The following is a 22659-nucleotide window of genomic DNA, read 5'->3' on the forward strand; positions in this document are numbered from 1 at the left end:
GCAAGTAGTTTAGTTGGCTAGACAGGTAATGTCTTGATCAGATTAATGTTTGCAGCATGGGGATTGATCCCCATTCTGACTCAAATAGGCTTGGGACTTGCCTCCCTGCCCAATCAATGGCAAACAAAAATCATGCGCATTTGGTGATTAATCACCAAAAACCTGCCTTCGAGAAAAGAAATCAAGAAAACATATATATGAAAATGTTTGTGCATGTACACATGAAATAGTCCATGGTGATGACTGGCACACTTGCTGATTTATATATAGAGAAAAATATATTTTTACATAAATAAAAATATAAATAAAAGTCGCTCAGTTCCTGTATAATCCAGCGAAGCCAACACTGCTGCAGAAAATATTCAGAATCAACTTCAGAATGTGCTTGAAGTTTTAATTTATCTCACAATACGCTAAAGCAATTTACCTCCAATAATCTGTTATCCCGATTAACAATGGCCAAGCTAAGCTGTACATAACTCCCTATAACAGCAGAATAATTGGTATAAGATCTTGTTCTTACATAGAATATCCATTTTTTTCAATATATCTCTACCCCTTTAGATTACTGTGAGCATTACCATGGGAAGACACACTATGTACTGAAAATTAATAAACAATAGGAAAACAGTATGACATGCAAATCTGTAAAAACCCAACAGATCAAGTCTTCTCCAATACCCCAAATTATGTAGGATTAGCTCTGACTGAGTTGGTAGTGTATTTATCTCTGAGTCAGAATGTCGTGGGTTCATGCTGCCACCAGAAATTTCGGTCTATTATCTAAGCTTATATTTCAGTAATGTTATAGAGGGATTCCTGCACTGTTGAAGTGGGGGGTGTGGGAATATGTTTTTGTTTTAGCAATAAATCAGCATCAATACGTAACTAAAGCCTGCATATTATAGGTTGCTATATGATAAATATGAAAATCAGTAATTAGAATCCCATCCTCAGTGACCAGGCTGTCATTAGTCCTCAAATCTGTCCCACCATTTCTACTAGCTCCAAAAGCTGTTCAAGGAAATCTCCAATTTATATTTACATAGTTGCGTTGCATTGAGTCTGATCAGAATAAATGTAGCGAAAGTCCTCAATCTCTTATGATTGGTTCACAGTTTACAGTTTGAGAACTGCCAATATAAATCTTTGTTCAAAACTGAGTTGCCTCCACGTTGCATCACTTTGCTTGGAATATTTAACTTGCTGGGTCAAAGCCCTGTAACTCCCTCCTTAACTGCACTGTAGGTATAGCTCCACCACATGAATTGTAGTAGCTGAAGGAGGCAGCTCACCTAGGGCAATTAGTGATGGGCAACAAATGATACATGCCAGTATGAAAAACCATGTTGTGGTTGGTTCGCTTGCCGAGTTGGTTCGTTAGTTTGCAGACGTTTCATTACCCTGCTGGGTAACATCATCAGTGCAGCCTCCAATGAAGCGCTGTTGTATTTTCTCACCTGATATTTAAACTCTGGGGTCCATTTAAAAGAGCGACAACACACTGCAGCAACCCGGAACTACGCCAAAACGAAGAATACCTCTACCAAATATTTAAGGACAACGGATACCCGAACAGCTGGGTCGGACAGTCCTATCACACAGACAACAACAGGAAGATACAGTACACCCTGACAGACTGGTCACGTTACTGTACATCAAGAACATATCCAAACTGACTACAAGACTCCTATGACCATTGGGCATCAGAGTGGCACACATATCTACGTCAACCCTACACCAACTGCTAACTTGAAGCAAAGACCCCTTAACCATTGTGGACAGAACCAACATGATATACAAGATTCCATGCACGGACTGTGACAAACATTACATTGGACAGATAGGAAGGAAACTGGTCACAAGAATACACGAACACCAACTAGCAACAAAAAGACACGACCAATACTCACTCGTTTCCATTCACACGGATAAGGAGAACCACTAGTTTGATTGGGACAACATCCAGATCCTAGGATAGGCCAAACAGAGACAAGCACGAGAATTTCTAGAGGCCTGGTTCTCCACCAGGAAGGCCATCAATAAACACGTAGAATTAGACCCTATATATACATCACTGCAAAGAAAAACCGGAAATGAGGTAATCAACTCCAATGAGACCCCAGAGTTTAAGTATCAGGTGGGAAAACACAACAGCGCTTCATTGGAGGCTGCACTGATGGTGTTACCCAGCAGGGTAATGAAACCCCTGCGAACCAACGATCCAGCTCGGCGAGCGAACCAACTACAGCATCCACAACCTGAGCTATGAATCTACTCAAGACCTTAGTATGAAAAACCAATATCAAATTCTACACCAGTATAATTATTTTCAAGAGTGTATGTTGTCCAAGTGTCTCAAATCAGTGCCCAGTTTACACATACCGAGAAGGAACATTTTGCTGCCCACAATCAACTTGTGTGTTGTTTCGGCCTCCCTTCTCTCTTGCTTTCCTATTTCCTATCCCCTTACTCTGAATCATCTGTCTTTCTTTATTTCACTGCTCACTTCTGTTCTTTTCTATTTTCTGTACTCTCTATAACAAGTTCGGGGTTTTTCAGCACATTGTTGATTTCCATATCATGGTTCTTTATAAAAACACAATTTCTGCTCTTCCTCTTATGCTGAAAATTCACACTGATTTCTGTAGACACCAATGAGGAATGACCATCCAAGGTGACTTACTATAATGCACCCGAAACACAAGAACCAAGACTGGAGTAAAAGCCAGTTCTGTCAGAAGACATTAAGAGGAATGAAAGTATACAAGTGATATACCACCTCAGAAGTACAAATACCAGTAAACTGGAGTTCTGAAGAAGGGTCACTGAACTGGAAACATTAATTTTGCTTTCTCTCCACAGATGCTGCTAGATTTGCTGAGCTTTTCCAGCACGCTTTATCTTTCTGACTTCCAGCATTCGCATTCTTGGGTTTTTTGATATAAACTGTAGATTGTTATCATCTAGTAGGGATACCTGAGACCAAATGGAACTAGGGATAGGTGATGATGATGATATGCTCATTAGGGGATACTTGGGTGAGCACTTGACAGGTATATAAATATATATTATATGTGTATAAACTAAGAAACAGGACCTTGAGGCACACCAGTAGCATCCCTACCTTTGAGCCAGGAAGCTTGCACTCCCACCTGCTCCAGAGCCATGTCACATCATGTCTGAACACATTTTTTAAAATATCTATACTGGTGTACTGGTAAGGTCCCAGGTTCAAGGTCCACCTATCTGAACAGGTTGATTAAAATAACTCTACATGGAAAACTAGTGATCCGTGTTGTTAGGGTTTTGTGCTGTGTAAATTGAAGTTAACAGGAAAAGACAAGGTAGTCAAAGATGAACTATTTCCACTGGTTAGGAATTCGAGAACTAGGGAGATAGTCTGAGAATTAGGACCAGACCATTCGAAAGAGATGTTAGGGAGCACTTCTACGCAAAAAGAATGGTAGATGTGTAGCACTCACTTCCACAAATGGCAGTGGATGCTGAATCAGTTGTTAATTTTAAATCTGAGTTAGGCAAATTTTTGTTAAGCAAATGTATTGAAGGATATGTGGCAAAGAACGGTATATGGAGTTATGCCAGAGATCAGCCATGATTTCATTGTATGATGGGACAGGTTTCTGTCCTGTAACTCCTGTTACTATGTTCCTAATTAAAACTCCAATTGGAAAAGTTTGTGCCTGGACTTTGTTTAACCTACGTTTACCCTTTGGTGTTTAACATTGATGAATGTTGGAACAATATAGTTGCTGTGGATGTACCATTAATTGTTGATCATCTTTCTTAGGTATCAAGTGATGGAGCAGTGAACTGGTTCAGTCAGCACACTCACTTGCCAGAACATACCTATGATTCGCTAGAAATCGACAGCAGAACCCGAGATGATATTTTTGCGGAGTTGAGGGCTTGGCGGAACGAACACAACAGGTAGGTAATATTCTGCAAAAGAATACATTTCAGAATTCCCTAGATCATTAAATAATTAATAGAGGAAAAGGAAATGTTGGGAATTTTTAAATTACTAAACTGTGTTTAGAAGGATTAGCACAATAAAATGTCCCAAATGCTTGACAAGAGCAGTTGTACAGGATCAACACAGTGTGGAGCTGGAGGAACACAGCAGGCCAGGCAGCATCAGAGGAGCAGGAAAGTTGACGTTTCGGGTCGGGACCCTTTTTTGCTTCTTGAAGTGTTGTCTCTCACTCCAGCATCTGCAGTTCTTGCTATCTCCCAGTTGTACAGGACGTTGGTTAGGCCACTTTTGGAGTAATTTATACAGTTCTGGTCACCCTGATAAAGAAAGGATATTACTAAATTGGAGAGGGTGCAGAAAAGATTTACAAGGATGTTACTGGGAATGGAGGGTCTGAGTTATAAGGAAGGGTGGATAGACTGGGACCTTTCTCACGGGAGCGTAAGACATTGAGGGATGACCTTAGAGGTTTATAAAATCATGAGGGGCACAGATAATGTGAATAGCAAAGGCCTTTTCCGTAAAGTAGGGGAGTTCAAAACTAGGGGGCTTATTTTGCAAGGTGAGAGGAGAAAGATTTTTAAAAGGGACCTGAACATTTTCACACAGAGGGTGATTTGTATGTGGAATAAACTGCCAGAGAAAGTCGTAAATGCAAGTACAGTTACAGTTTTGTTCTGATATTATGTCCAGTAGCTCAGGGACAAATTCTGCTGGATAATGTGCCCACAAAGCACCTTGATATGTTTTACCACATTTAAGGTGCTACACAAATATAATTTGTTATTGTTACTTGTGCATGTTTATGTGTGAAAGAAGATATCCACGTACTTGCGCGTTTATGAGGACAGGATTAGGCTAGTCAGTGACGCTTGCTGTGATTGAATAACCTAAAGCAGGTAGCAGAAAACTACGTTGCTAATGAGTGTGGATTTAAGACATTCGAGATGCCTGGTGAGAATAAAATTATTTCATACCTGTAGCCATATCTGCAGGATTTATCTGAAATAGTAGATCTCAAAGAATTTTGTATTTGCCTCCAGCCTTAACTTAAAATAAAATCAATACCTAAGAGATAAGCAATGACATTTTATATAACTCCTCCTAAAGGCGCCTTGAAGCTATTTTGAAGGAACAAGAACCACAAGTGTTGAAGATTGATCACAATGATAATGATGTCCTGAACATTAGTTCGGGTGATGAGGAGAAGAAGGATAACTGCTCTGATGAATGGATTGGCTCTGTTTCACCAGAAACTCCTAGCTTGTCGCCTTTAGTCACTTCATTCCCAAGTAGGTTGGATTCATTGATTTTAAAAATGCAATTTAGTTTCTGCTTTTTTCACAACTGAATGCTGTTTAGAAACTATTCCAACATGTTTTGACTTGCAGCCTGAAGTCTTAAACTTACCTTGCAATTTCATTTGGTGGTTTATAGATCACAACAAAATGTAACTTCGAATCATTGATTCACACAGAGCAAAAGGAGACTGTTTAGGCTGGTATGCCATCACATTACTCGCCTTTCAAATATTTATCCAGTTCTCTTTTGCAAGTTTTATGTTGAGTCTGCTTTCTGCACATTCCAGATAATCATAACTCGTTGCATAACTTTTTATTTCACTCATGCAGCCTCAGGTCTTGTGCATGACTGTTTCCTTTTATTCTTTTATTGGATGTGGGTATCACTAACAGGGCCTTTGTTGGCTTTGAACAGAGTGACTTGCTAAAGCCATTTTCAGAGGGCTGTAAGAGTCTGCTTCCACCTATGGTAATTGGGAGAATCTGATGAGCAAGATACCATTGTGGCATGGTGCATAGGTAATGAGTGAGTTTGGGAGGGAGTGCATGAGAAAACTCACTCGGAACTCATGAAGAGAAATCCAGGTGGGAGTGAATGTTTGTGGATTTGGTGCCAATCAAACAGACTGCTTTGTCCTAAATGGTGTCACGCTTCTTGCATATTGTTGTAGCTGCATTTATCCAGTCAAGTGGGTTCCATTTAACTCCTGTTTTGTGCTTTGTAGATGGTGGGCAAGCTTTGGGAAGTCAGAAGGTGAATTACTCACTGCCGTGTTCCTAGCCTTTGACTTGCTGTTGTATCCTTTGTATTATTATGGTGAGTCCAGTTGAGTTTTCAGTCAATGGTAACCCCATGGATGTTGTTAGTGGGGAATTCACTGATGGCAACACTATTGAATGTCAAAGGGCTGTGGTGGATTGTCTCTTATTGGTGATGGTCATTGCCTGGCATTTGTGTGGCATGAATGTCACTTGCCACTTGTCAGCTCAAACCTGGATATTGTCCAGATTTTGTTGCATTTGGACATAAGTTGCTTATGTACCTGAGGAGTTGCGAGTGATGCTGAACATTGTGTAATCATCAGCAAACACCCCACTTTTGACCTTATGCTGGAGGAAGGATCATTGGTGAAGCAGCTGAAGATGTTCAGGCCTGGGACACTATCCTGAGGAACTTCTGCAGAGATGTTTCAGAGCTGAGATGATTGGCTCTCCAACAACCATGGCCATCTTCCTATATGCCAGGCATGATTCCAACCATTGGAGAGCTCCTTACCCCAAATTTCCATTGACTCCAGTTTTGCTAGGGCTCCTTGATGCCACACTTGGTCAGATGCAGCCTTGATAGCAAGGCCATAACATTCTCACCTCACTTCTGGTATCCAGGTCTTTTGTTTGTGTTTGAACTAAGATTGTAATGAGTTCAGGAACTGAGTCGTCCTGGTGGAACCCAAACTGGGCAGGAGTGAGCAGATTATTGCTGAGCAGGAGATGCTTGGTAGCACTGTTAATGATACCTTCCATCACTTTATTGATTGAGAGTGGATTAGATTGATGGGGCAGTAATGGGTAGGTGCCAATGCTGTAGCTGTACAGGAACAGCTTGGCTAGGGGTCCAGCAAGTTCTGGAGCACAAGTCTTCGGTACTATTGCCACAATATTTTCAAGACCCATAGCCTTTGCAGTATACAGTGCCTCCAAATGTTTCTTGATATCATGTGGAGTGCATGCTGAAGACTGGCATCTATAATGCTGGGGGTGACTGGAAGAAGCCGAGATTGCTCACCCATTTGGCACTTCTGGCCAAAGATACTTGTGAATGCTTCATCTTTATCTTTTGTACTGATATGCTGGGCTCTCCCATAATTGAGGATGGAGATATTTGTGGAGCTTCTCCACACCTGACCTGATGGCATTATTTGGACCTAGTCTCTCCCTCTCTCAGACTTCTTGCAGCCTCTTGCTGTGTCATGCTGCTGGCCAGTCTTCACCAGGGAACCCCACTGACCAGGTCTCAAAGTGCACCAGAGCCAATGCCCATCTCCAGCTACACCACAGCTGACTGAATTCAGCAGCATTCCTCCTCCCCTGAAATTACAGACAAAACTGCAGATGCACATGACAGATTGTGATCCATAGCAAGCTGAACAACATGGGATCTATCAAACTCCATCTGAACCAGAGCAACCCTCTGCCGCCTAGCCCAGGCAAAACCCAGCAACTCTCTGCTCCACTACACTGTCACAGCCACAATCCGCCAGGAGCCCTGACTGCATTGGTTACCTACACAGACAGAAGGGGGAGAAAACGCCAATAGCTCAGCCATGACCAACACCCAATCAGCTGGGTGAGGAAGGCCCAGGCCCCTCCGAGCGATGGCCCAAGGAGGCAGCAACAACCAGGAAGAAGAAGCATTGCAAGCTCCCAAAATAACACCACCAAGCAGCAGCCAGAAACAAGTGACAGCCCCAGCGTCCACTAGAAAAGACGAGCTACCCGCCCTCCACCCAACCAATATCTACCAAGTGCACACCCAAGCAGCAGGAGGTACTGCAAATACTACTTCATTTTTCCTTTTATATTTTAAATTTTATTTTACATTATTTGATTTGTTGATATAGAATTACGTATTTAAAGTACTTCGTTTCAATTTAGATATTACATGTATAATGTTCTAACTCCATTTTTTTTACAGAATGCTTTATGGAGCCTAAGTCCAGTTTTAACAGATTCTTAATGGAATTGATGCTTCAAAAAGTCTTTACTTAAAGTCACAATTTTCAGGAACACAACCCTGACTTTAAGTATTTTCTTGTTGCATGTTGGACTGTCTTGAGAACCCTGCAGCACAGGAGGTCCCCATTCTGTCCAGCATGTCTTGCTGACATCGGAACATACAAACAAGGAGCAGAAGTTTAACCTGCTCTGCCATTCTATAAGATCATGGCTGATCTGATTGTAACCTCAAACTCACATTCCAACCTACTCTTGATAACTTTTCACCCTCATGTTTAGCAAGAATCTGTCTATCTCTGCCTTAAAATTCAAATTCAAGTTAGGTTTATTCGAATTAGGTTTTATTGTCATGTGTACTCAAGTACAGGGATATGGGAGTATATTGAGAAGTGTACAAAGTCGCCATTTTCTGGAGCCATCTTAAGTACGAAGGTACCTAGGTACAAAATCTTAGATATAAACTAGAGAAATAAAGAAATAAAATTAAACGTTAAGGTTAGGACTAAGTCCTAAAAATAGTTAAAGATGCTACTTCCGCTCTTGTTACAGGAAGAGTTCCAAAGACTCAGAATAAATGAGCTTTTAAAAGATTGATCATTTTAGTTCACACTCCCTGCTTTCTCCCTATATACTTTCAAAACCTTTCTTAAGGTACTTGGATAGGAAAGGTTTAAGAGGGATATGGGCTAAATGCAGGCAAATGGGACTAGTTCAATGTAGGAAACCTGGTCGACATGGTCAAGTTGGGCCGAAGGGCCTGTTTACATGCTGTATGACTCTATCGCTCTATCACTCTGTTAACAATTGCAAGGCAAATCCAGTCATCTGTTTTGTGTGATACAGATGAGTAATATTTGTGGCTTTTTAATCACCAGAGGTCAGTTTTCACTCTGGGTGTGACCAGGTTGGCTGAGGTGCAATGCAGGGTGACATCCCCAATGCAAATTCCACTTGGAGTGAAGGGAGGGGAGGGGAGAATTCCCACACAGAATCTCAGATGAGGTTTGGATCATCTTAACTGCTTTGCCTTATTTGAATGCTGTGTTGTTTACTTGGCCAGAGGTTGGGAAGGGAGTTTGTGGGCACCGACAGCCAACATAGGAAATGGATTATGCCACTGAATCCCTTGTGCCTGTCCCATTGCTGTTCATTTAGATTATGGCAGAAGTGTAACTTGGCTTCATCTGCCTTCCTTTGTTCGATAACCCTTTGCCAAATACAAGTCTATCAACCTTCATTTCGAAGTGTTCAACTGATTCTCCCTGTCTCAACAACTTTTTAGGAGAGAGAGTTTTGGACTTTGCATTTTCCTTTGTGAAAGGAAGTAATTCTTGACATCACCTCTGAAAGGCCTGGCTGTAATTTTAACATTATGCCCCTTTGTTCTGGACTCCCTCACCAGAGGAAAACCTTTCCCTTCAACTAATCCATCAACTCCCATTAATCAAATTAAACACTTAATTAGATTAGCCTTTAATCTTCCATAGGGAATATCAGCCTACTATATGCAGCCTGTACTCGTGCTGTAATTCCTTAAAGACCTAATATCATTCTGGTGAATGTGATCAGTGATTTCTCTTCCAGATTTTCCTTCCGATGTGGAAAGCTTGCTGGTTGCAGACTTTAATCGAACATTGTCTCCCGTTCCTCCCTCCCCCCAAGAAGTATCTGCAAGATCAAAGAAAGTACTTGATTTTAGGGCTAGGCGTTTAAGAAAGTCTGTCCAGGTCGAAAGCGAATCATTGCAAGAAGGCGATGAGGACTCTGCTGTGTTTGAAGATAAAGAAGCTGCATATTCACATGATGTTAAATCAAGAAGTAAGCTTGACGACAGGCTGTCTATGTACACTGCAATCGAGAGCCTAAGACCAGTTTCTGGACCAGCTACAGTCGGATTAAGAAGTGTAAAGTATGAACTCTCTACAACAATACAACTTCCATTTACATTTTGTAACATCTGACTAAATATCATTCTATCATTAATGTCATTTATAAGGTTGACACAAGTTAGAATAAGTGGGTTTGCTTACAGTAAGGCAAATTTATTTTTGTATTTCTTTCATGAGATGCGAGCATTAATGGCAAGACCAACATTGAGTTTCTCATCCCTAATTGCCCTGAACAACAAAAGCAAAAGGAATAGAATCTCGTGGTATGGAAGGTGATTCTTCGGCCCCTCGAACCAATGTTGACTTTCTGAGAGGGTTACCCAATTAATCCATCTCCTCTGCTCTTTCCCACAGCCTTGCAAAATTATTCTTTCCAAAATTATAAGTACACTCCACTATTAGCAATCCAAAAGAACTGGTGATGTTAATTACTTTTTGATCAATAATGACAAAATACTTGACAATAAGGCTGAAAATTTGATTAAAAACAGAGGGAAAAATACAGTTAATATGCATGTATCCTATCACAATGATCACATAAACGTGCTCTAACAAGTAATGAGCCAATTAAATTTTATAAATGCAACTTTTGTTACTCTGGTTGTCGGGTGAATAATATTTATTTAAACTTAAAAGGCCACTTTGTTCATGAAAATGTGGTCACAAAGTTTAATATTGGAGAAGGCCAGTCTCTGAAAAAGGCAGCATAGTGATCATGATTTCTGAGTGCAAATGATCACTTCATCTCTTGTCTAAAGATGTTTGCACAGTTAGATTGTGCTTCAAGATGATATCTGTAATTGTCTTCATACTCCCTTTTGGACTATTGTGAGCAGTTTTGGGCCCTGTATCTAAGGAAGGATGTGCTGGCCTTGGAGGGGGTCCGGAGGAGGTGCACAAAAATGATCCCATGGATGAAAGTCTTGTCTTATGAGGAAAAGTTGAGGACTCTGGGTCAGTATTCAATAGAGTTTTGAAGGATGAGGGGGGATCTCATTGAAACTTACAGAATACTGAGAGGCCTGGAAAGAGTGTATGTGGAGAAGCTGTTTCCAGTAGGAGAGACTAGGAACCGAGGGTACAGCCTCAGTGAAGGAATGGCCCTTTAGAACTGAAATGAGGAGGAATTTCTTCAGCCAGAGCATGATGAATCTGTGGAATTCATTGCCACAGAAGGCTGTGGAGGCCAAGTTGTTGAATTTATTTAAGACAGAGATAGGTTCTTGATTAGTTTGGGGATCAAGAGTTACAGGAGAAGGCAAGAAAATGGGGTTGAAAATCAACTGGCCATGAACTGATGATGGAGCAGATTTGACGGGCTAAATGGTCTGATTCTGCTCCTATATTACCATTGTCTTATGGTCCATTATTTCCAAACTCATTGTCATGACAACCAACATTGTCAACATGGTGAATGACTGATACGTATGCTCAAATATAGTGGCACAATAGCATAGTGGGTTATTTTGTTGGGATCACAATCCAGAGAACATGACTTCAAATTCTGCCTTGGAAAATTGAGCCATAATGTGAAGGTGCTGGTGTTGGACTGGGGTGGACAAAGTCAGAAGTGACATCATAACACCAGGTTATAGTCCAACAGGTTTATTTGAAATCACACGCTTTTGGAACAGAGTCCCTTCGTCAGGTGCACATCACCTGATGAAGGGGCTATGCTCCAAAAGCTTGTGATTTCAAATAAACCTGTTGGACTATAATGTGGTGTCGTGTGACTTCTAACTTTGGATATTTGAGGATTTGAATTCAGTTTTTAACAAATCTAGAAATATAGAAACTGGTCTTTGTAAAAGTGACCACGAAGATGTTGAATTATAAAATTCCATCTGCTTCATTTAACATGTACTAGGGAATGAGACGGTAAGAGAGAAAGGAGGTTGAAATGACAAAAAAATGAGTGTATGCAGCAAAACGCATTGAATGGTCCAAGTTTCTCGTGGCAGTCAAACTGTGTTGTCATTCATAGGTGTAAAGTAGATATACGCTGGAGACACACACCAACTGTAACAACAAAAACAGCAGAGCATAACCTAATCATTTCATCACTTACACTGTGCCTGCAACTGTATGAGAGGAGTATCGTGGACATGTTACCAGACTGATAATCCAAAGACAATTTAAATGAATTTCCTTTCAAAAATGGAAATAAAGGTCTCAGTAAAAGTGACCAAGACACTACTGGATTTTTAAAAAACCCAAGCTCACTAATGAACCTTCAGGAAAGAAAACTTGCCATTCTTACCCAGTCTGAGTCTGTATGTAACTCCAGTCCCACACCAACCTGGTTGACAGCTGCCTTCTGAAACATTCTTTAGCATGATACTGTCACCCCAGAGCAACAACAATTGAGCAATTAATATCAACTTTGCCGACACTCATTCCCCAACACCCTGAGAATGAATTTTAAAACATGTAGTAACTTAAATACTAATTGACCCAAATAATCTTTCATTTTATTGCATTTTCTCCAGTCATGTCCATATTATCACCACTAGTGTACCCGAGGGCTTTACTGCCACTATCATAGTTTGCATGCTGCCATTTAGCAGAATGGTCTGTCGGCAAACTAGGGACACTAAACTTTGTTACTTTAGTTCCACTACTACTGCTAACCACTACAGCACCCTGTTTTGTCTGCACTACTGGGTCCATTTCACTCCTTGCTGCATCTTTGCATTGCTAGACTTCCAGCAAACTTTCTAGTGACACATTCAGTGGAATGAAGGTTCAGCATCTTGTTTGGCACATGGGAATACTATCATCTCCATGTTCCTGCCCCGAGTCATGGATCACTGTGACGTGGAAACATTTGAATTTCCGTAATTGTGGCTTGATCAAAATTCCGCAACTCCTTTCCTCACAGCACTTTGAGTGTATTTGCACCACATGGACAGCTGTATTTCAAGAAACTACCTTTTCAAGGGCATTTAGGGATGGGCCATAAATGCTGGCTTTGCAAGCAACAGTCCCTTCCCAAATTATAATGGAAATTAAAACATAAGTGTTTTCATAACATCAGAAGGTTTAAATTTCAACTGTATCCTTTAATTGCTACCTTGCTAAAAGTTGGCAATGAACCGATGTATCAGATTTTCCTGCTTGGTTGAATGAACTACATATTGTGAATACATTTTCATTGACAGGTCAAGTGTTGACAGAAGGCCTCAAAAAATTGACAGTCATCAGCCAATAATTCGTTCATCCACAAAAACACCTGAGAAACCTCTCTCCCTGAACCCTGTACGTCCCCTGACTGCTAAGGCTGCACTACAGCGTTTGCCAAATAGACCATTGCTTCTGCCCAGCAGAGGAAACAAGACAACAAGCTGATGGCTACAGGTATAAACAGTTTGTTCCATGCACCTGAAAGAGCACTGAAATGCTTAGGTCATTTTAATTGAGCACATCAATCTTTTGTGTAGAATGCTTAATGCAAAATATTATGCCCTAAAGCTTTACAGCCCTGATATAAAAATTGAATTCCTTGATAATTCAATCTCCTTCTCAACTTTCCTTGCCTTTCTTTCTCTGAATTCATTCCTCTCCAATCGTCCATAAACTACTGCCTCCTTTTGGGCTCTCCTACCAATATTCATAAGTATTGACATTTCCCTTGGCTTTGATCACTGACATTCAAGGCCTGACCCAAACTTAGTATCTCTCAATTGTCACATTCCCATTTATCTCCAAACCCCATGTCTTTTTGTGATCTCCTAGAGGGAAAAAAAATTTCCTTCTGCATCCACCACGTAAATTGTTTGCATTCAAATGTCATGCGGTTTATTCTTTTGACTTTCTGTTCACTAAAATACCTCTGCAGGGCCTCAACCAGTGCTAAACCTCCACTTTTGATTCCTAAAAAAAAATCAGTCTTCCATCCAGAATGTTTTCTGCTGCATGTGCCATTGACTTCACTCCCTCAAATCCAAGCTGTGCAAATTTGAGCCTATCTGGTGCAGCACTGGCTTAACCTTCATTATGAGACCAGGTTGAACCGCATCAAGCTATGACAATTTACCAGGGCAATGTAGAAGCTCAAAAATGACTCTGACTTTTCTTCATCTAGACCACCAAACTAGGCCTAGCCCTAAAACCTCATTTGCCTTAGATATGTGTCTCATATCCCTCATGTCCTTGCTAAGCTCACCACAGCTATGAGATCTATCTCTGATTTTCTCCATACTACTAAATTTTTGAATACCCAGTCTCCATTTCTGGGTCCCACACTAAATAATTACATCTGCTCAGACCACTATTCTCTACATTTCAAAAGCAACATAATCCTCCTGCCTTAACTGACCCAGCCTGTATCCCCGGTTAACCTACCTCTTTTTGATCTTCATGCTGTCCTGTGGTCACTACGCATACAGTTCTACATCCCATCATCTCTCATCTCTTCAACACTCTAGTGCCCCAGTGCTGTCAGATTGCTTGCCTAATTACAAGGTTTTGGAAGACTTTTTTTCATTTATGGGATGTGGATTTCACTGGCTACATCAGCATTTATTGTCCTTCTGTTGTTGCCCTGGAAAAGGGGTGGTGAACTGTTTCATTTAATTTCCTGTAGCATAAAATTGCGAAGTTGAAAGCCCTCATCTTCATCCTGGCATAAGCTCCATTTGCCTCCCCGGCCACTGCCTCAGACTGAATAATACTGTTTGCACTCTCAACATTCTGCTCAACTCTGAGCTCAGATTCCAAGCCTATATCCTTTATCAAAGAAGTTGCTTATTTCTACCACTGTGATTTTACCTGTTTCCATTTCTGCCTCAGACAATCTGCTGTTGAGCCCTTCTCTGTGTATTTGTCATCTCCAGACTTAATTATTAACTTGTTGTCCTGGGCTACCTTCTATCTTTCACTCTCTATAAACATAAATTCAACCAAAAACTCCCATTCATCTATCATTCACACCCTCTGTCCTTGCTGATTTAATTAATTAAAATTCTCATTCTTGCTTCATGTTTCATGGCCCCTCACTCTCTGTATCTTTCTATTTTTTTAAAGTCCTATTATGCCCTCCCCAATGCCAAACTCTGTAGCTATTCACAGCCATGTCTCTGCCCCAGCATTATGATGATGCCCTCAGTTAATTGCCCTCTGTAATTCTCTTTCTAAACCTCTTCTCCTTTCTTGCGCTGTAAAGGCACTTTTCAATTCCAGTTCTTTGACCAATCTTTGAGTCAAGTCTAATAGCTCTTTCCTAGGTTCAGAATCTGTTTTTATTGTCCTTACACCTTGGGAATTGTCTAGGGATTGTGTGTATATTAAAGGTGCTATATAAATGAATGTTTATGATGTTATGTTGTACTTGATGACAAGTAAGCTATATTACAAACTGTAAAAGATGTCCTAGGAAGGTTTCCAAAGAATCATGCCTTGTACCATTTTGAAAACCACTTTAACCTGTTTACTTTGTACAAAACAAAAGCACAGATATCCCTACAAAATGTAACTGTGTAGGACAGTGCCTGGAATTGGCTGAAACCCCTTCTGAAATGTCATGGAGACAAGTGTTGGTTTGTTTATTTCACAAAGTATTTTGTTCCAAATGCAAAATCAGAGTTAAGAATGGTTAAAAGCAGAATACTGTACATCTGGAATTGTGGAAAGGACACAGCAATAAAAAAAAGAACCTGACACCAGGACAGTCAGAATCTATGTAGAAAACAGATGACCTTCAGTTTCAACTGCTGAATCTTTTGTCCAAAGTTCCCTTTTATTTTCTTCCAAAGAAACATATGTCCAAACTATAGACTGTCCCTTCTGCAGATGTTAGTTGACCTGCTGTGTCTTTGCTTTTGATGGTAAGACCAGAATAGGAGCTGAAAGTGAGATCTGAAGAAGTTCTGCAGATGATCTGTCTTATGCACTCAATTAATTATCCAACCACAGATTCCTTACATTCTCTACTTAATCCAGAACCTGCATAGTCCATGGTACATGTTCATTCCACTGACAGACCACACACCGTCCAACTTGATGTTAAAAATTTAGATCAAAGATGTCTGTGCAGCATCACTCTTCAAGGCTGGAGTCTATGCCTGTGTTCCAGTTGGTGGCAATCACAAAACATATTGTCTGGATTGAAATTTTATTAGTTCCTTTGATTTGAAAATAATTCATGAGGTATCAGGAAAACAAAGCCATCAGGATTTAGCTTGGTGCTGAATTGCCAGTGTCACAAGCCAAATTTTTCAAGTATCGTATAGTTTCAGAGTTTCCGCATTTGTCTATATCTCAGATTAATATACAGACATTAACACTTAAGATAGTGTACCTGTTTTGTTGGTACTTGTGGGGCTAATTGCCACCAGCATATTTCCAGAAAATCAAATGACTCACCCCAATATTTGGGAAATCATATGCTGTACAATCATATATGGATCCAGGATTTAATAATTGTTCCAGTATTCCATTCTGCTCAACCAAAAGTGATTACAAAAAATACCTTTTTGCATCATTTACAATAAAGGAAACAGCAAATAACCATTTTGAACAGAAATTGGATTTGCAGGGAGCTTAATTTATCCGAGTTTAAGATAAATTGCAACTGCCTGTTCACCCATCAGTCATGGCTTCATTTCAAATTATCATTCTTGTTTTCAAATCCTCCCATATCCTCATTCCTGTCTATGTCTGTAACCTTTACCAACTCTACAACACTCCAAATTATCTATTCTCCTACATTTCTGGTCTCTTGTGAATCTCTGATTTTCATAACCTCATCATCAGATATGACATCATCTGCTTAGGCCTTCGAGTCTGAAATTTCTTCTCGAAATATCCTGTGCCTCCACTCCTCCTTTGAAACAATCCTTCAAACTTGTGACTCAAGTTTCTGATTTTATGTTATCTAAGTGGTTCAATGACATTTTTTTAACATAGTAATTATCCCCCCAGATATTTAACATGTTAAAGATGCTACCTAAATGCAAGTTGTTCTTAACATTTCTTCACCATGTTGTTGAAGTACATGCTCTGCATGATAAGCGATGGTGGCTTCTATTTTGTAGAGCTTACTACAACCTCTATCTGTTTTATATGTTAATGCAGAGCGATGCTGCTTTTGTTTACTTTGTAGCAATTCTGGAAAATGAGGTCCAATTTGTGCTCCGTTGTAACTGAAATCCTTTTCATTGTAACTCTTGAGCATGGGGAAAGAGGAATCACTTCTACTACACTTGTCTTGCTAATTTCAACTCTGGTTGTGGAGATGAAAAGAATGGGTAAGCCAGTCACACAAATGCCAGTGTTGTTGTACACCCACACAGAGTTAATATATAATACTGTTTAAATGGTTAGCTGTTGTAGGTCTTTACAAACCAACAAATGTACAATCACATTACCAGACTTGCTGCATATGCTTCCTAACCCTACTGTATTTTCTGAGGAAGGTTTAATGGTGAACATTTTGAAATGCTGTCATTTTAAGTGTTAGTTATGACAAAAATCAGATTGAAATAACTACAGTGACTTGAAAGCAGACCAGTTACACAATTGATTGCACATTTCCTGTGAATGTTTCTTGTGGTTTTCTTAAGGAATTACATCAGAATAGTATAAGCTAAAATTAACCTCTTGTATCACCCATCCCAAGAAACATGCACATATAGACATGTCTACGTGTGTACAACTTATTCACATATGTAGTTACACTCAATGCATGCATACATATTTGCATATTTGCACAAAATATTCATTTGCAAATAAGTACATGCTTGCATTCCCCATCCTAAGACTCCAACCAACAAACACAAGATTAAATATTCATAATGCAGAAACATTTGAAAATATATACACATACATAGACCAAAGTGCATATGATGATTTGCTTTTATTTCGTGAGATGGTGGCTGTATGAAGTTCCCCCACACAATAACAGTGTGTGGCTAGGTGCATGCTACATCCTCTATTAAGACTGTGCTTCACTTTGAAGTGTGAATTATATTAATTTCTAATGCCCAGGAAGAGCTGTAATATTGTTAATGTGAATTAACAAGCAGCCTGTGATATTCAAGTGTAAAGTAGCTTTGTTTGTAGCATGCTACTGATCAATAGTTCATGAAAATTGAAGAGAATGGTGAAAACAAAAATATAATAAATGCCCTTTGAAGATAGTGACTGTCACAGTTTCCCTTTTAATATTTAACTATCTATATGTTGTTATTTTAATGCTATTGACAGCTAATTATTTCATTTGGAATTTTACAGAAGATTATCATCACTCCTCTCTACAAGTGTTCATGAACCAATTTTGAAATAATCAGTAATTTTAAAGCAAATAATTAATTATATCCACAGTGCACAACATTGTAGAACCAGTTGCAATGGATTCCTCTCACTCTTTCATGGTCGTTTTCCCCGTACATGTATGGATTAAACCTTTCTCCAGTTTTAAAATTTGATTTAAGAGCTTTTTAATTGGGAAATGGCTTTCTTCATGTCACAACTGCATGTTGTACTGCAGTGTATAACCATTGTCTTTTTCTTGCACACCGAATCATTTTACTGGTCCGTGCACGTTATAATTACTCAGAACAACCAGCTTCCCAGAAGCCCGATGCAAAGCTTTACTCTGCTGCCAACTGCGCCCTCTCCTGTTCACTCCAGTGTTTCCGATAAGATCAGCAGTTTCAACAAGGGGTCGCAGCAGATTTCAGTACAAGGTTTGGGACCCAAAACATTTTCATGGACTCACCAAGCAAAATCTGGACATGAGTTCGGGAAAGCTACTATGTAAAACATTTGGTTAAGCACCCCTTTCACGAACTTCCAGTGACCAGTGTTCAAATGGGCTTATTCTTTCAACATCAGAGGATCTGAAAACAATGTATGTTGTTATTTCTGTGAATAACTAGATGTACATACGGATTACTGCTGTGTATATGATGTAATTTATGCCTATCTATGCTACATGTCATGTCCCAAAACATGAAAGGGAACTTGATGGAGAATTGTGTTATAGCTCAGTATTTATTTTTTATTGCGAATCGTTGGATTGTCAGTGATTTAAAATGACCATTTCATCATATTTAAATAAAAACAATTGAAATATTTCATTTTGCCTTGCAGTGCATTGAAACATTGTAAATTAGGCTATACAGTGAACCATTATTTCATTGGCTGGCCTTCTCTTCAGAACACAACCCCGACAACCTATACCCCCACTGCCTATATTTTTCTCCTGTTTCATTCTTAAAGGTGTTGGAACTCAGGCCACCAGTGCTAACTTCCATCCAATATGTTGCCTAGGTAGCTGTTTCTATGGATGAGCCAGCTGTATGAGTAACACTCTCCCTCAGAGTTAAAAGATCGAGGGTTCAAGTCCCTCTACAAAGGATTGAGCATAAAAATCAACACTAGCTTTTAGTGCAGCATGTAGGAAGTGCTGCACCATCCGAGTTGCTGACCGTTAGATAAGACATTAAGCTGAAGCCTGGTCTGCCCTCTTAGGTAGACATTAAATAGTGCCATGAGATATTTTATGAAAAAGCAGGAGAGTTTTTCTTTCTCTGGTGTACTGGCCAAATTTTATCCTTCAATATCCAATGTCACTAAAATAGATGATCTGGTGATTATTTCATTGCTTTTTGTGGAAAATTGACATGAACAAAATTGGTTGCCATGTTTCCTCCATTACAACAGTAATAAGTAGAAAAAATGATGAAAGATGCCATATAATTGCAAGTCTTTTTTTTTTCGAAAATGTGACCCCTGCCTTTGAATTTTAGATTGTTTAGCTGTGGAAATCATCATTCAATGTGCCCTTTATACTGTCCTGGATGGAGGAGAGGAAATCCTCGTTGATTGTATATTGTACTTCCCATACTGCTTAAAGCCAACATCCCAGCACCTCAGCACTGTCAATTCAGTACAGCCCTGAATATAGACCCTGGAACCCAATATGACTTGGGAGGGAAAACAGTTCCTTAATAGTGCAAGATCATGATTGCTGCGGTGTGCTACCCCCTGAAATGAGCTTCACACACAATATCAATCTTTATTTTGCTGGCAATCAATAAGAAAATAGTCATATATACTTTGATTATTCTAAGATCTGTATGTCCTTGCTTACTATGGTCTGCCTGTACTGCTTGCAAACAAAGCTTTCCACTGTATTTAGGTACATGTGACAATAAATCAAATCAGAAGTCATTAGATGACACCAGGTTATAGTCCAACAGGTTTATTTGAAATCACAAGCTTTTGGAGTGTTGCCCCTTCGTCAGGTGAAGTGAGAGAGAAGCACACAGGCACAGAATTTATAGGCAGAGCGATTAATGGACAGAGATCAAAAGATCATACAAGTAGTGTGTGTGGACTGTTGACAGGCTGATTAATAGGTCTCTGCAGGTAATCAGATGTGTCAGCAGATGAATAACAAGCAAAGGGATAACCTATAATCTGATTAAATGAGGCAGAGAGACAATTACAAAAAATTTAAAAATAAAGTGGTGCTGGGGACAAACCAAATGACTGGAATAACATGATAGGTATAAGAGTCACATGCCAAGGATCTAACCAAAGTCACAAGTAATCCAAACTGTACAAACTAACTAAAGTTGAGAGATCATAACAATGTATCAAAGTGATGGTGTCAAATTAGCACAGTAAGGAAGATCTTACGGATAGAGAACAATGTGGTTGGATCACATGTAATGTGACATGAAGCCAAGATCATGGTTGAGTCCGTCTTCATGGATACGGAACTTGGCTATCAGTTTCTGCTCAGCGATTCTGCGATATTGTGTATCTCGAAGGCTGCCTTGGAGGACTCTTACCTGAAGATCGGAGGCTGAAGTGATCCCCAACCGGGAGGGAACATTCCTGTCTGCTGATTGTTGCACGGTGTCCATTCATCTGTTGTAGTGTCTGCGTGGTATCACTAATATGCCTGCTGCGTACCAAGGCATGATTTATTGGCAAGACCATGCAGGTGCTATGATAATGGATGAATGGACAATGCACAACAATCGCCAGACAGGAATGTTCCCTCCCAGTTGGGGAACTCTTCAGCGGTCAAGGATATTCAGCCTCCGATCTTCGGGTAAACGTCCTCCAAGGTGGCCTTCAAGATACACAGCAATGCAGAATTGCTGAGCAGAAACTGAAGCCAAGGTCTGTACCCATGAAGACAGTCTCAACTGTGATCTTGGGTTTGTGTCATGCTGCTTGTGACCACATCACACTGTTCTGTATCTGTAAAATCTTCCTTGTGTCCTGTTTTGTCACCATCACCTTGATAAATCGTAATGATCTCTCTAGCTTTAATTAGTTTGTACAGTTTTGATAACTTATTACTTTGGTTAGACCCTTAGCATGCAACTGATATACCTATTATGTTATTCCAGTCAATTATTTGTCTCCAGCACCACCTTATTTTTAATTATTTTTTGTAATTATCTCTCTGCTTCCTTTAATTAGATTTATAGGTCATCCCTTTGCTTGTTAATCAACAATTGACACTTTACTCATATCCATCTGACTCTCTTGATCACCTGCAGAGATCTATTAATCGGTCTGTCGACATTCCACTCACACCATTTGTATGATCTTTCAAACTCTCTGCCTATAAATGCTGTACCTGCGGGCTTCTCTCACGTCACCTGATGAGGGGCAATGCTCTGATTTCAAATAAACCTGCTGGACTATAACCTGGTTTCATCTGACTTCTGACCTTTTCCACCCTAGTCCAACACCAGTACCTCCACACCATAAATCAAATCAAATCAAAGTCATGTGAAGCAAATCACACAAAACACAAATGTCAAAGGGGAGATGTTGAACCTAATAGAATCCCAATATTCTTTCGGGAAAGAACCTGCCATCCTATCTGTTCTGACTCCAGTCCCACGCCATGGTTGACTCTTACCTTGTCTGAAGTTATCTAGAAAGGTGTTTACTTATACAAAATCTACTGCCAGCTATTCAAGAAGAATGTTCTGGGCATGATTTGTTTTGTTAACATTATTAATTTAGCAGGTTGAAGAAGAAGAAGAATCATTTGCATCTGCAGTTCCTACTATCTCATTTGCAATGAATGTTGGTTTAATGGTCCTCCCCTTTTTCCCTTTCCTTTTATCACAGCCCTTGGTTTCCATACAGCTTTGATCCAACCCTGGAGCACTGGACCATATACTGTGGATTCCTTCCCAACCATTGACTCCAATGCTGCATCCTTCAGACAGGAGCCAGTTAGCTATGGAGGGAGGCAGTCTGCCAACTTCAGTTTCCAGTGTCCCACCCCAATGCTGAGTGATCACTAAGATCATTACTCTTAGTCAAAGCCAATTGGAACCCAAGGTATGACTCAAGGGTCAAGCGAAGACGTACCATGATTGCTTGCAGGCAGGGCTGTCTAGGCCTTGCCAAAAATTTTAAAAAAGTGTAAAGAAAGAAAGATTTGCATTTCTACAGTTCCTTTCGCGATAGCAAAATGTCCAAAAGCACTTTACTGTCACTTATATACTTTAACATGTACCTACTGTTGTTGAAAATGCGGCCATAAATTTGCATACTGCAAAATCATACAATGATCAGATATTGAGTATGGCTGAGTGATAAATATCCTCAAAGACATTACGTAGAACTCATGTGTATCTCCTGAATTAGTGTCATAGGATCTTTCACATCCCCCTGAGGGGCCATTTGGGATCTTGGTTTAACATCTCATCTAAAAGATGGCACCACCAACAGTGCAGCACTCATTTTAGGA

General features: G+C 39.9%; 1 protein-coding gene across 4 annotated transcripts in view; it reads left to right on the forward strand.

Moving 5' to 3' along the window:
* lrrc56 (leucine rich repeat containing 56) overlaps positions 1–18965 on the forward strand; it is a 131945-nt gene extending 112980 nt beyond the window's left edge. For all 4 annotated transcript variants that reach the window (XM_048606834.1, XM_048606836.1, XM_048606838.1 and 1 more), the window contains 5 exons: positions 3812–3951; positions 5108–5289; positions 9619–9943; positions 13085–13280; positions 17026–18965. In XM_048606834.1, coding sequence (XP_048462791.1) covers positions 3812–3951; positions 5108–5289; positions 9619–9943; positions 13085–13271 — 834 coding nt within the window. In that variant the 3' untranslated portion in view covers positions 13272–13280; positions 17026–18965. The remainder of the gene's footprint in view (positions 1–3811; positions 3952–5107; positions 5290–9618; positions 9944–13084; positions 13281–17025) is intronic.
* Positions 18966–22659: the final 3694 nt, after the last annotated feature.

The sequence above is a fragment of the Rhincodon typus genome, chromosome 17, assembly GCF_021869965.1.
Source record: "Rhincodon typus isolate 14 chromosome 17, sRhiTyp1.1, whole genome shotgun sequence".
In the NCBI taxonomy this organism is placed as follows: domain Eukaryota; kingdom Metazoa; phylum Chordata; class Chondrichthyes; order Orectolobiformes; family Rhincodontidae; genus Rhincodon; species Rhincodon typus.